At 39.8% G+C, this 13,835-nt stretch overlaps 1 protein-coding gene across 1 annotated transcript in view; it reads right to left on the bottom strand.

Moving 5' to 3' along the window:
- The window catches only part of Ttc6 (tetratricopeptide repeat domain 6), a 203,548-nt gene that overhangs the window by 165,396 nt on the left and 24,317 nt on the right, over positions 1-13,835 (bottom strand). Inside the window, exon 4 of the mRNA XM_055608708.1 lies at positions 9,389-10,282. Within this exon, the coding sequence (XP_055464683.1) occupies positions 9,389-10,267 (879 nt within the window). The 5' untranslated portion in view covers positions 10,268-10,282. The remainder of the gene's footprint in view (positions 1-9,388; positions 10,283-13,835) is intronic.

The raw sequence follows: 13,835 nt of genomic DNA, 5'->3' as shown, positions 1-13,835 counted from the left end.
CTTCAAAGTAAGTAAGTACTTTTACACTGAGCCATTTTCTGAGTGATTCTAAGTAAACACAATTCTTATTAGCGTTGGATTTTTTTTCCATAAAAAGTCTTTCTTCTCGAAAGGAGGCTAGCCTTTTGCTTTTGCCTTTTGCTTTGCCCATTTTGGCTCATGGTTATGCTCTCTGATATTTGGCTGGTTAATCCCTTTATCTGCATACCCTGCATATTGTGATGGGGTCATAAATGTTTCAGAATATTTTCACTCACAACTGACACCCAATACCCCAGATGAGTTAGTGAGAGCTTTCACAAAGTCCACTTACATTTGCACAGTGAAAACTTTCAGGGAATTCTAGCTACAGAGCATGTGATTATTAGAATACGTTTGGAGCTCTGTCCTTGAAGGGCTAACAGAAAAGTACATTCTAATTTTTATATGAGGACTCTGTATTTTTTTTTAACTTTCTTTACCATTTAACAGCAGCCATATTCTGCAGCTCCAAATTAAAGACCCAAGAAAGTATCCCCATACATGTGAGCTCAAATTACAAATCTCTAGATTGAATGTTTTGTTGATATTGGTCATGGAGAAGGCTATGAAAGTGCTGTCTATAATGCCTCTTCCCAGTTCTTAAAATGCGAATTGCTCAGGAAATCTGACACTCAGTTAAAAGCACTTTTACTTAGTTGTCTCAGCATTTAAAATCATATTAAATCAAACTAGAGCATTTACCTTATAGTGTGTTTGTTCCATTAAAAACAAGGCACAAGGAAAGAAGACACTGTCCTGGGATCCAGAGTAGGCAATGGCAACCAAAGAAGGGAACAACCACCCAAGAGAGACAAGACCAAATATCAATACCAAGAAACACCTCATCATCATAACCCCAGACGCCTAGATCCCAGTGGAAAAACAGAAACATAAGCTGCTGAAAACTATTCCTTCTGTAGAACCCAGTGACCCTATTGCAACAGGCTTTGAAAAGAGCAATTATGGGGTATGCTGAAAGACCTTAAAGAAATTATAAATAAGTGCCTTTTAAAAGACAGTGAAAACACAAACGGTTGAATGAAATAATGAAAAGGGTTTAAGACATTAAGGTAGAAATAGAATCACTAAAGAAAATCCAAACTGAAACAAAACTAGAAAGAAAAACTTAGGATATCAAACAAAAAACCCTCAGAGGTAAGCATCACCAATGGGTTACAACACAGGGAACAGGGAATTTCTTGAAGACAAAATAGAAGAAATAGTTCAGTCAAAGAAAATGTTAACCCTAAAAAAAAAAATCCTGGCACTAAGGTCAGTATGAAAGAACCACCAAACAAACAAAACCTATAAATAGGGGTAGAAAAAAAAAAGAAAGAAATTTCCCAGGTAAAAGGCACAAAAAATATTTTTAACAAAATCATAACAGAAAATTTCCCAATTCTTTTCGTTTGGTTGGTTTTTGAGACAGGGTTTCTCTGTGTAGCCTTGGCTGTCCTGGACTCATTTGGTAGACCGGGTTGGCCTAGAACTCACAGAGATCTGCCTGCCTCTGCCTCCTGAGTGCTGGGATTGCAGGAATGTGCCACTGCATCCAGAAATATCCCCATTCTAAAGCAGTTACCTATGAGGGGACAAGACACATACCAAACATCTATCGGCGGTATCAGAAGAAAAACAGCCCATAAAAACACTAAGTGCACAGAGCAAAGAAAATATGTTAAAAGCTAAAGGCCCTCCCAGAAGAATAGCACCTAACTTTTTCAGTGGAGACTCTGAAACTCAGAAGAGCATGAACAGATGTTCTACAAACACAGAGAAGACGGATTCCAGTCCTGACTGCTGTAACCAACAAAACTATTAATCCCAACCAAAGGGGGAAAATTCCACAATAAAATCAACTTTAAGCTCTTTCTATCTATCAATCCAGCCCTACAGAAGGCACTAAAAAGAAAACTGAAGGAGCTAACCACAACCAAGAAGACACACAGAATAAATAATCTAAGAACAGTAAATTAAAAAGGGAGGAACCCACATTATAGCAACAAAATAACAGGAATCAATAAACACTTCTCATTGGTAAAATTAAAAATAAACTACCCCAATTATCCAATAAAAAGACACAGACTAAAAGACTGGATTAGAAAAACAAAATCCTGCTTTCTGCTGAATCCATACCTCACCACTAAGTAGAGACATCACCTCAAAGTTAAAGGATGGAAAAACTCTTCCAAGCAAAAGGAAGAGAAATAGCAATTTTAATATCTGGAAAAATAGACTTCACACCAAAACTAATCAGAAGAAATAGGGAAAGATACTAGACACTCTTGGAGAAAAAAAATCCACCATGAAGATGTTGTAATATCAGGACTTATGCACCAAACACAAGAATACACAAGTTAATAAAACACTACCACAGCTAAAACCACATGCTTATCCCCACACATTGACAGGGGGTGACTTCAACACCTTACTCTGAAAAAGGACAGAAAAATGATGGAGTTAAATATTATTATAAGCCAAAAGGAACTAGCAGACATTTACAGAACAAGCCAAACAAACACTAAAGGATATCTTTCTTTTCAGCTGCTCGTGGAATTTTCTCCAAAACTGACTACATACTAGGACACAAAGTCTCAACAGACACAAGAAAATTGAAATGACATGACACATCCTATCTGACTACCATGGATTAAAGCTGAACACCAACAATAGAAACAACAGCAAATACACAAACTTGTGGAAACTGAAAGCCTCGTTACTAAATAAGAAATGGGTCAAGACAGAAATCAGAAGAAAATTAAAACATTTTAGAATTGAATTAAAGTGAAAATACAACAAAACAAAATCTATGTGACACAAAAAAAAGGTAGTTCTAAGTGGCAAGTTGACAGTACTGTGTCTACATCAAAAAAAAATGGAGAGATCTCATGTTAATATATTAGCAAAATTCCTGAAATTTTTAGAACAGGAATAAATAATACCCAAAAAGAGTAGAAAGCAAAGAATACTCGAATTCAGGGCTGAAAACTATGAAATAGAAACACATAAACAAGAAAATAAAAAGAACCAATGAAAGCAAGACCTGGTTCCCTGGAAATAATATACAAGATTGAGAAACCCTTAGACCAAATAACTAAAATAAGGAGAAAGAAGATCCAAATTAATAAAAGTAGAGATGAAAATGGAAATATCACAACAGATAGAAAAACTTCAGAGAATCACAAGAACATACTTTAAAAATCTGTATACCACCAATCTGAAAAACTAAAACATTAATTTCTGTAATCTATCAAAGTTAAATCAAGATCAAACAGACCCATAACCCCTATTGGAAAAGAAGCAGAACTCCAACCAAAAAAAGCCCAGGGCCAGATGCAAAGAATTCCACCAGACTTTCAAAGATCTATATCCACTCATTCTTACACCATTTAAGAGAGAGAGACAAGACAAGGCAGAGACAGAGAAACAGAATGAACACTGCCAAACTCCTTCTACAAATCCAGTATCACTCTAATTAAAGGCACACACACAAAAAGAAAACTACAGTTTTCCCTGATGAATATGGACACAAAATACTCTAAACTACTTGCAAACAGAATACGTACGCACATCAAAACATTATAAAACATGACCAAGTTAGCCTTATGTCTAAAATGCAGGGATGATTTAACATATGTGAGTCAATAAATATAATAAGCCATATAGGTATATTTAAAGACAAAAATCCCGTGATCATTTTAATAAATACAGAAAAGGCCTTTGGAAAAAAATCTAACATGCCATTATGATAAAAGTTCAAGAGAATGTAGGACTAAAGGGAGCAAATATCAACATACTACAGATATACAAGAAACTCACGGCCAGTATCATAGTAAATAGAGAAAAGCCTGAAGCAATTCAACCGAAGTCAGACATGAGACAGGGATGTTCACTGCCTCAAGTCTTTTTCAGCATTGTCCTTGAAGTACTAGCTAGAGCAATAAGGCAAGAGAAGGAAATGAAAGGGATACAAACATGGATAGAAGATTTCCAAAATCTACCAGAAAACTTCTAGAAATGTTAAACAAAATCAGCAATGTGGCAGAATACAGATTAACTTGCACAAATCAATAGTTTTACTATACACCAATGAAAACATGCACAGAAGAAGATCATGAACACACTCCCATTCACAATAATCCCAAATAAAAAGAAAATATCTAGTTATAAGCCTAACCAAGGACATAAAGGACACCTACAACAAAAACTTTAAACTCCTGAAGAGATAAAGACACAGAAAAATGGAAAGACATCCTATGCTCATCTGTCAGAATTAACATTGCTAAAATGACTATTCTACCAAAAGCTATTTACATATTCAATGCATTTCCATTCAAAATCCTTATCTCATTTCTCACAGCACTAGAAAAAAAAACTATCTCAAAATTAATAACAAACCACAAAAGACCCCAGATTGCCAAAACAATCCTGAGCAAATGAACAATGCTAGAGTGATTACAATTCCAGATCTTAAGATATAAAAACAATATGGTATTGGCATAAAAACAGACATATAAACCAATGGAACAAAATGGAAGAACCAAACATAAGCACAAATAACTTCAGCTACTTTATATCTGACAAAGACTCCAAAATCATACACTGGGAGAAAAAGAAGAGAAGAAGGTATCTTCAACCAATCATGCTGTGAAGACTGGATGTCAACATGCAGAATTAGACCTGTAGCTATCACCTTGCACAAAACTAACTCCAAATGACTCAGAGAACTAAACACAAAACATGAAACACTGAAACTGCTAGAAGAAAACACAGGCAAGTGCTCTATCTGCTCCAGCTCTCGAAAAAAACTTCCTCTTTAATACTCCATTTGCCCAAGAATTAAGGCCTCACAATTGACAGGTGAGGCTTCATGAAATGAAGAAAGTTCTGCATAGCTGAAGAAAGAACTGACTAAGTGAAGATGAAGCCCACAGATTGGGAGAGAATATTTACCATACATCTTGCAGATAATTAATATCAAGAATATAAGAATATACTAAGAACTCAAAAAAGCAAAGAATGAAAAAAAAAGGGCCACTTGAAAAAATTGAGCCTAGAGCCTGAACAGGGAATTCTTAATAGAGAAATAAATGGCTGTAAAACATCTTTTTAAAAAAATATTCATTGTCTCTAGCAATTAGGGAAATGCAAATCAAAATGACTTTGAGATTCCATCTTACCCCAGTAAGAATGGGGAAGATCAGTGGAACAACTGACAGCAAATGCTAGAGAGGATTCCGGGGGAAAGGAACCCCACCCACCGTTGGTGGGACTGCAGCCTGGCATGGCCACCATGGAAATCAGTGTAGAGAATCCTTAAGATGCTAAAAATGAACCTACCATATGACCCAGCTATCCCACTCCTCACATATGCTCAAAGGACATGCCATCACAGATACTTGCTCAGCCGTGCTCATGCTCATTGTTGTTCTTTTCACCATAGCTAGGAAATGAAAACAACCTAAATGTCCTACGGCTGATAAATAATAATGAAAATGTGGTATGTGGAATGTTATTCAGCTGTGAAGAAAAGTGTAATCACTAACTTTGCAGTTTGGATGGAACAAGAAAAGATCATTTTGAGTGAAGTAACCCAGGCCCAGCAAGACAAATGTCCCATGTTCTCTCTTTTTGGAGGATCCTAGCTCCAAACCTCCAGGTATAAGCACATAGCCTGCAGTGACTACAGAAACTAGGAAAGTAAAATAGGAACACTGCCAGTTGTCTTAGCCACCGTGCTATTTCTGTGAAGAGACACCATGACCATAGCCACTCTTGTAAAGAAATCATTTAACATTGCTTACAGTTCCAGAGGGTTAGCAGGAAAATGGCAGCATATAGACAGACATGTTACTGGGGAAGTAGCTGAGAGTTTTACATCCAGAGCCACAGGCAGCAGGAAAGTGAAAGCCCCTGTGATTAGCTTGGGTTTATGGAACCTCAAAAACCAACCACACTGACAAACTTCCTCCAGCAAAGCCACACCGTGTACTCCTTCTCAAGTAGTGCCACTCCCTGATGACTAAGCATTCAAATGTATGAACCTACAGAGGCCATTCCTCTTCACACCAAAATAGGGGCCGGGGGTGAGGGGGCAATAGAAAAGAGAACGGCAGGCTGCAAGCAATCACATCAGGGAAAAGAAGGGACTCCTTAGGGAAGAGGGAGGGCAGCAAATACAGAAAAAGGGGGGCAAAGTAGCCATAAGGATGTCTGGAGAATAGCAAAGAACCATGCTATTAACTATATACCTTTAAAAAACCTGTAATGCACGTAATTCAGTGTATAAATATATATGTACTTTTAATGAATGTTTCTCATTCGGGCTGAAATTGCTTCCTCCAATGACCAAAGACCACTTAACAAAAAATCCAATACCAGAAATAAGAAGTCCTCTTTTAAGTTGTTGGCAAAACTAAGAGACTCCCAAAACATAAAACCTGCTGCTGTTGCCATTGGTTACCATCTCCTAGTGCTGGAAAGCAAGTCCATATTACTAAAGACACCTCGTCCTTCAGAAACAGAACCCAGAGACTCCTGAGCTAGAACCAGCCTGCATGCCCCGTCCGTAAGGACTACCTTTCATTGCACTGAAAGACAGTGCAAGCTTCCAAAGGGACAGGCAACCTTCAGTCCTACCCAGCCATGATACCGATGAATCACATCAGAAACCAACATGGCCTGATAACCCTTGCTATTGATTTGGAACTTTTCCTCTTTTGCCATCAACTTCCCTTTGCCTCACTTTAACTGTGACCCAAAGTCTTTTGACATTTTGTTTTTATCAAAATTCAGTTCAGTTCAGTATTGTTTTTCTCTCTGTGACATGTCCTCTTTGATCTAGAACTTACTCAAAATTATCCCATCTAGTTTCCAACTAACTGCCTAAAGATGTTCTTATCTCTGCATTTCTAGTTGGATTCCACATGGTTACAGAACACACTGCAATTATTTTGATTATTTCATTTTACTGAGATTATTCTATGCTTCATTCATTATATGGTCAATTTTGTTATATGATTCCTTGGCAGGAACAAATCGCCTAGTTTTCCTAATTTTTAAAAGAGGAATGTTAGGAGTCCTCAAATACAATTTTAGACTTTCTGACTTTGTCTTTCTTTGTACATTTTCTATCTCTGTTACTTACTACAGACACACGTAGGATCCTTTGTCTTCTTGGCAGACTGCTTCTTTTTTTGTCTGGCCTACTGTAGTTGTTTGTGAAGCTTTGGAATCTACTTTCTCTGATGGTAACACACCCACTCCTGCGTTCTTTTGATTGACAAGTGAATGATGTATTTCCACCTTCATTTTTAACTACCTAGATAATTTTGGGGGGTTGGTCCGGTGCTGTGTATTTTAATGCTAATTACTAACCCCTTCCCAGGTCTGGTTGTCTCCCAGATGAGCACATTCTCACAGGCACCTGTCCTTCTTGTAAAAACCTTGGCTCCACCTAATTTAAAGTTGATTGGTTAATAAAAAAAAATGCTAAAGCTTGGGATTTGGCAGAAGAAAGGGAGGCAGAGTTTAGGGTTTGCATACTTGGGGTCCAGGGACCACAAGGTGAGGAGAGAGAGGAGGAAGAAGCAGAAGATGGACTAGGAGGTCATGGCAGGATGGAGCCCAGCAGGGATGACGTATTGGCAAGTCACATGGTGGTGTAGCTGAGAGAGAGGTAAACAGCTTACAGGGCTGAAGTTTGCCGCGCTTTAAGCTTGTAACATGAATCATAGTCTCTCTGTGTCAATTGTTTTGGAAGCTAGCTGGGTTTAAGAAAACTGTTGCTTTATTAGATAAACTCTTACATATAATCATTTCAGGGATTATTTGTTTTTGACAATATATAGTTAGGTCACATCAGTCAACCCTTGTCTTTCCACTGATGTATTCAGACCACAAATACTTAGTGGAACATTACAGTTCAGGTTTCCTGTCTTATTTTTTTCTTTGTTCTTTCTCTGCTAATTTTTTTTTTTTTGCCTTCTTCTGGGTAACTTATATCCTTAATTCTATTTTGCTTTATCTATACAGTTCCTTAAGCAAATCGATGAAGAGTCATACAAAATCTTCACTGCTCCAGGCAGCAAATTATCTGCATACATACACACACACTGTATTGGTATATGTATGTACATGTATGTATGCTTTTCTTGTTGCTATGACAAAATACCCCTATGAAAACAACTTAAGGGTGGAAAGTTTATACTGGCTCACAGTTTGAAGATGGGATGGCTCACATTCCATCATGGCAGCAAAAACAAGAAGAAGCTTGAGAAAGCTTCTCATGTCATGTCAACAGTTAGGAAGTCCAGAAGCAAGGCTCATCTAGCTTTCTCCTTTTCGTGCAGTCCAGGGCCCAGGCCCAGGGAATGGTGCCGCCCACTTTCAGGATGCCCTGTCTCACCTCGGTTAACCTAGTGAAAATAAACCCTCACAGACACGCTAGATAATTTTTCACAGCCATCTCTCTCTCTCTCTCTCTCTCTCTCTCTCTCTCTCTCTCTCTCGGCATAATTCTGACACAACCTCTGATCAAAGATGACTGGGGAAGAGCCAACTCTACCATACGTTAGTTGTGGTTGTGCAAACTCACTAGCTCCACTAAACTGGAAGGCTTCCCAGTGAGCAACCATTTCACATGGAAAATCTCACTTCTATTCCTACATAAAGCAAATCTATTGGCATCCACCTACCTGATGTTATTCTGGACATCAACCTCGGATATATATCCAAGACGAACACACATAAACACACATGAAAAACAGAACATTTATTTGTGTAATGTGTGTCACAGTGCTTGGCATACAACGTGCATTTATAAGTGTCTAAAGTTAGAAAGGACTAAGAAAATGTTTTATTGTTTTAAGAGAATAGCCCCCACTAGAAAATTTTATTACAGAGTTAAATGTAATAATGATTTTCTTGGCATATAAATTCATTATTCTGTTAATCATGACTAATTAGGCTAAACTCAAGAAAAAAAAAAAGTGAAATGTTTCCACATCAACCTCCTGTCCCGGTCTTTCAATAGAAAGCAATGACAACCATTGAAAGGAAGGCCACAGGGGAGGTGCTACTACGCTGGCTGTCAGCAAATGTGCTTTGAATCCCTCTTGAAAGAACCTCTCCGTCTCTCTGACTCTGAAAACACTGTAGAATCCCATAAGGGAAAATGCAAAAATTCAAAATTTAAGTAAGATGCAAAGAACTTCAATAACACCTTGGGGTTTGTTATCTAACCATATAAACTGAAATATGCACAATAAAATATTACGTATCCATGCATGTATACATGCATGCACACACAAAATGTATATACACGTGTGTTACATGTGTGTATAATCTATAGAGTTCGTACACCTACTGTCATTATGTCTTCGTAGTTCTGGCCCAGGATGCTCTCTATGAGCTCCTTGATGGTCTGGTCAGCGGCTTGCTGGGCCTCGGACTGCAGAGAGGCAATGATCTCCTCTATGCTCGTGGGCAAGGATCGCGTAATCGGACCAGGTGAGAATATCTGGCTCGTGGAGCGCCCCTCGTGCGGGGATCCGGACGATGTCCTGGATGGCCACTGGGCCCAGCTTGCGGCCTGGCGCAAGTAGTGGGTGTGGAAGCGCAGCCTGCGCGACTTTCCTTCGTCGGCCTCGCTGCTCAGGCTGGACAGGGAGCTGGCTTGCCTGTAGCGCTGGCGGACCACGTCGAGCAGCCGCGATTCCTGCGCGGGGCTCAGGAAGTACACGCGCTTGGACACCTGCGCCACGGGGCCCTTGCTGCGCGGCCTCCTGATGCGCGTGATGTGTCGGAGCAGCAGCGCGGGCCTGGCGGTGCCAGCCTGCGTGGCGATGACCGGCAGCCGCGTGAAGGGACCGAACCGGCGGTACGCCGAGCTGCGCATGTAGAACTCCCGCGGGCAGAAGGGCGGCCGCTTCCCCGGCCGGCGCCGCGCCCCCTGCAGGTCGGCCGTGGCGGGGAGCTTCGCACCCTGCGCCCCAGGCCACGGCGCGCGCCCCTTCTTCTCCTTCGACCTCTTCCTACCGCTGCTGCGTGGGCGCTCTTCCTTGTCCTGGTCCGGGGGCTCTTCCTCGGAACTTGAGCTCAAAGGCGGACTGAAATCCAGCCTCTGCTTGAACCAGAGACTCCTCCGGCGAATGGTCCTGGTCCGCTGGCGAACCTTCTCGAGCTCTTTAAATATGCACGATTCGTCTTTGGCTGTCAGCCCGAAGTGTTTCCGAAAGGTGGACATCTTGAAGCACTTGACCTGTAAAATACGCCCCCCCACAAAAAAAAATTTTTTTTTACTACCGATATTTAACAAAACTTAGGTTAATAAAGTTTCAGTTCCAGCAAAATGCCTCAGGTAGAAAGTACTGTGTTCAAGTAAATTTACGTCTATGGCCTTTCCCAGGAACCGGGAAAGCCCTCTAAAGCAACAGTGCTCAACCTGGAGGTCGGGACCCCTCCGGGCGACAAAAGACCTTTGAACAGGGGACGCCTAAGACCATCGGAAACCATACATTTATATTCCAGTTCACAACAACAACAAAATTAGTTGTGAAGTAGCAATGAGAATAACTTTGTGGGTGAGGATCACCACAACATGAGGAACTGTGTTCAAAGGTGGCAGCGTTGGAAAGTTTGAGAACCGCTGCTCTAAACTACCACTTTTTGTTTTTTCAGCAATAATTCCCAAGCCCCTTCGGACCTACTTTAACATTTCTTTATGCTGTGATGTTGTGCCCCACTTCCAAGCAAGCCCAGAACACCTAAGGTAGCCGGGATAATAGAGGATGGGGGTCTCCGACTAGACCCCCGGAGCTTAAACATGTTTTTCAAACATATTTTTCAGTTATTTGGAAGTTTCTCAAAATATAAATTAAAACGGACACGTTTTAATTGGGACATTTATACATACAAGTTTTTCTTGGGAGAAAAAGTGAAGGCTGTGGTAACATAAGGACCAGGTATCTGCCCTTGGCTTCATAGCTCCCTTCTCCCTTCTCCAGACGGTCCCAGATGGTCCCGCCACTAGCCACTATGCTTGCCCGGTGTGTCACCTGAGCGAAAAGGGAGAGAGGGGCCTTGGATGCTAAATGCTTGTACTTTAGTGTGCTGCTGGGAACCACTTGAAATTTTAACAAAAGAGGATCCAGGCAGTCCTGATGAGACTTAACAAGCTATGGGCAGATGGCAATAGTGGAGAACGCCCCCTTTCAGTGGACTAGGGGAAGGGGATGAGGATAAGAGGGAAAGAGGGAGGGGGGAGGGAGGATGGGGATGGGGAAGTTGAGGAAGGGGGTTTCAATTGGGGTGTATCGTGAATAAACGGTGAAGAAAAAATAAAAATTAAAGTTAAAAGTGTTTTTAAAAATTAGCACTTGGGGATGGCAATACTATACAGATAGAAAAGGGGACCAAGCTTTAGCCTGAGGCCTAGAATTAGTAAATGAGCAGAAGGAAAACAGACATAACACAATAAAAAATAATAACAGCTGGTCAGCCATTAAGAATAAATGGGATCTGTGCCAGGCAATAGATGGAGCAGGCCTGTAATCCCAACACTTGCGAAGCAGAGGCAGGCAGATGTCTGTGAGTTCAAGGACAGCATGGTCTACAGAACAAGTTCCAAGACACCAGGGCTACAAAAAGAAACCTTATCTCTAAAAACCAAGATAGATAGATAGATAGATAGATAGATAGATAGATAGATAGATAGATGATAGATCTGGATGTGGTGGTGCAAGCCTGTAATCCCTGCAATCAGGAGGTAGAAATAGGAGAATCAGGACAATTTTGAGATGAGGCAGTCAAGGCTTCACAGCAATACCCTGCCTAGAAAATAAAAAAGCACGATATAAACTTTAAATATCAAAAATAAATGGGTACAACTAAAAGCTCATTCAAAAAAAAATGATACTTTTATAGTTTAGGGAGAGAGCTCAATGGGAAGTAACTTGCCAAACACGAACAAGACCCTGAGTTTCATCCTAGCTGAGCAAAAACAAATGAGGACCACTTAGCACTTCGCTAAAGTCTAGACCATAATCAAATGCATAATAAAATGTGTTATTCACCCAAATGAACATTTCAAAATGGCTAAGTAGGCAAATTTCATGTTGTGTGTTTACTATAATGTTTAAGTGCCAATTTCCATTCTTCAGCAGGCCCTTCTTGTATGATACCTACGGTCCTAAGTGAATCCTGAGATCTTGAAAGTGCTGAGATCATTACTGAAGGACAGGAGGGACTGAGAGAAAGACCAGTGAAAGAGTCTGCAGTGCACTTACCTGTGAATGGGGAAACGAGTAAGAACAAGGGAGCCAAGAAAATGAAATGAATGGGGCTCCCCCAGAAGCCAAGAAGAGTAGTTTGAGGCACAGAACTAAAGCAATGAAAATAAAAACAGAAAAGAATGAATCACAGCAGTGGTTTTGAAGTCAGCATGATGACAAGCACTTGTAATCCCAGCACTCAGGAGGCAGGACAATGAGGAGACGGAGGACTACTGAACCAAACAAACCAGCTTGCAAAAACACCAGCAGTCAAAAAAAAAAAAAAAAAAAAAAAAAAAAAAAAAAAAAAAAATCCAAAGCCAATGTTCTTTGAACAGCAACGAAATAACGAAGCAGAAACAACTTCCAAATGTCACTGTTTTGTTTTGTTTTGTTTTGTTTTCAGGTCTGATTATTCAGCTAGAGGACATAATTACTAAAGAACTATTTAAAATGTAAGTGTCTCCAAGGGACTTGAATCTAAAAATTCATGGATAATATGAAAGCCAAAAGCATCCTTTATTCCAGATGCTCTAATTTAAAATATAATGGTAAGTCTTCATAATTGTTAAAAGAGTAACACTATATGAATAAATTTTAATTTAATTGGAGGGCATAAAAGATTGAATAGACAGCTAGTGTTCGCTCATGATAAACCAAATGCTTTAATTATATCATGTAGTCTCAAGATACTGTATTGATTTCATGTTGCACAAAAAAAAAACCCTAACGATGATACCTCAAATTTTTTAATTTATTTGAAGTAATAAATAGGATTACCAAACACTATGAGAAAAGAAAAGGAGGGGTAGTACACCTGCCCTTCCATGTGGGAGTGCCAGGGTAATTAAGACTTGCACAAATATAAGCCTCCACGGAACTGAAACGCTGCTGATAGAATCAGGAGGTAGGCTGAGAAAGGCTTTTGAGATGATGTGAAGTGTATATTAAAGGCGAATTTGATTGGTGATAGAAGGAAAAGTTGTTCAATAAATCATACCAGGGCCATTGGTCAACCATTTAGGAAAGAATTATGCCTTGATTTACACCAGAAATAAGCCAAGATATATTTTAAATGTGTGAGAATTAAGCATGTAAAGCATTTATTTGCTTACCACTATCCATATTGATTACATCAATATACAAAACAGTTGTCTTTCTAGTACAAGTTATTTACTGTCTTGCTGGGATAATAGGAAAGCATTTGCCCTATTTATCCAGTTCTGAAACACACCCCTCTGATTCCTAAACTGAAAACCTTTGCAATATGACAGAGCTCTCCTCTGGGAACTAATATGTTTTCTTTCTGTACTCAGCTCTACCAACGACTAGTCCAGTGATAATTCAATTCTGTATACACTAGGGGTTCATATTACAAAGTTAAAACTAAAAGGTATGGTTGCACATGCCTGTGACCCAATTCTTGGGTGGCAGAGGCCTACAGATCTCTGTTGAATTTTAGGCTGGCCCTCTCTACATACTGAGACCCTGTCTCAAGAAAGAAAGAAAGAAAGAAAGAAAGAAAGAAAGAAAGAAAGAAAG

This window comes from Psammomys obesus, unplaced genomic scaffold (genome assembly GCF_907164565.1).
Source record: "Psammomys obesus unplaced genomic scaffold, mPsaObe1.curated_primary_1811, whole genome shotgun sequence".
NCBI lineage: Eukaryota > Metazoa > Chordata > Mammalia > Rodentia > Muridae > Psammomys > Psammomys obesus.
The sequence above is the reverse complement of the archived record's forward strand: the minus strand, read 5'-3'. Positions and strand labels throughout refer to the sequence as shown.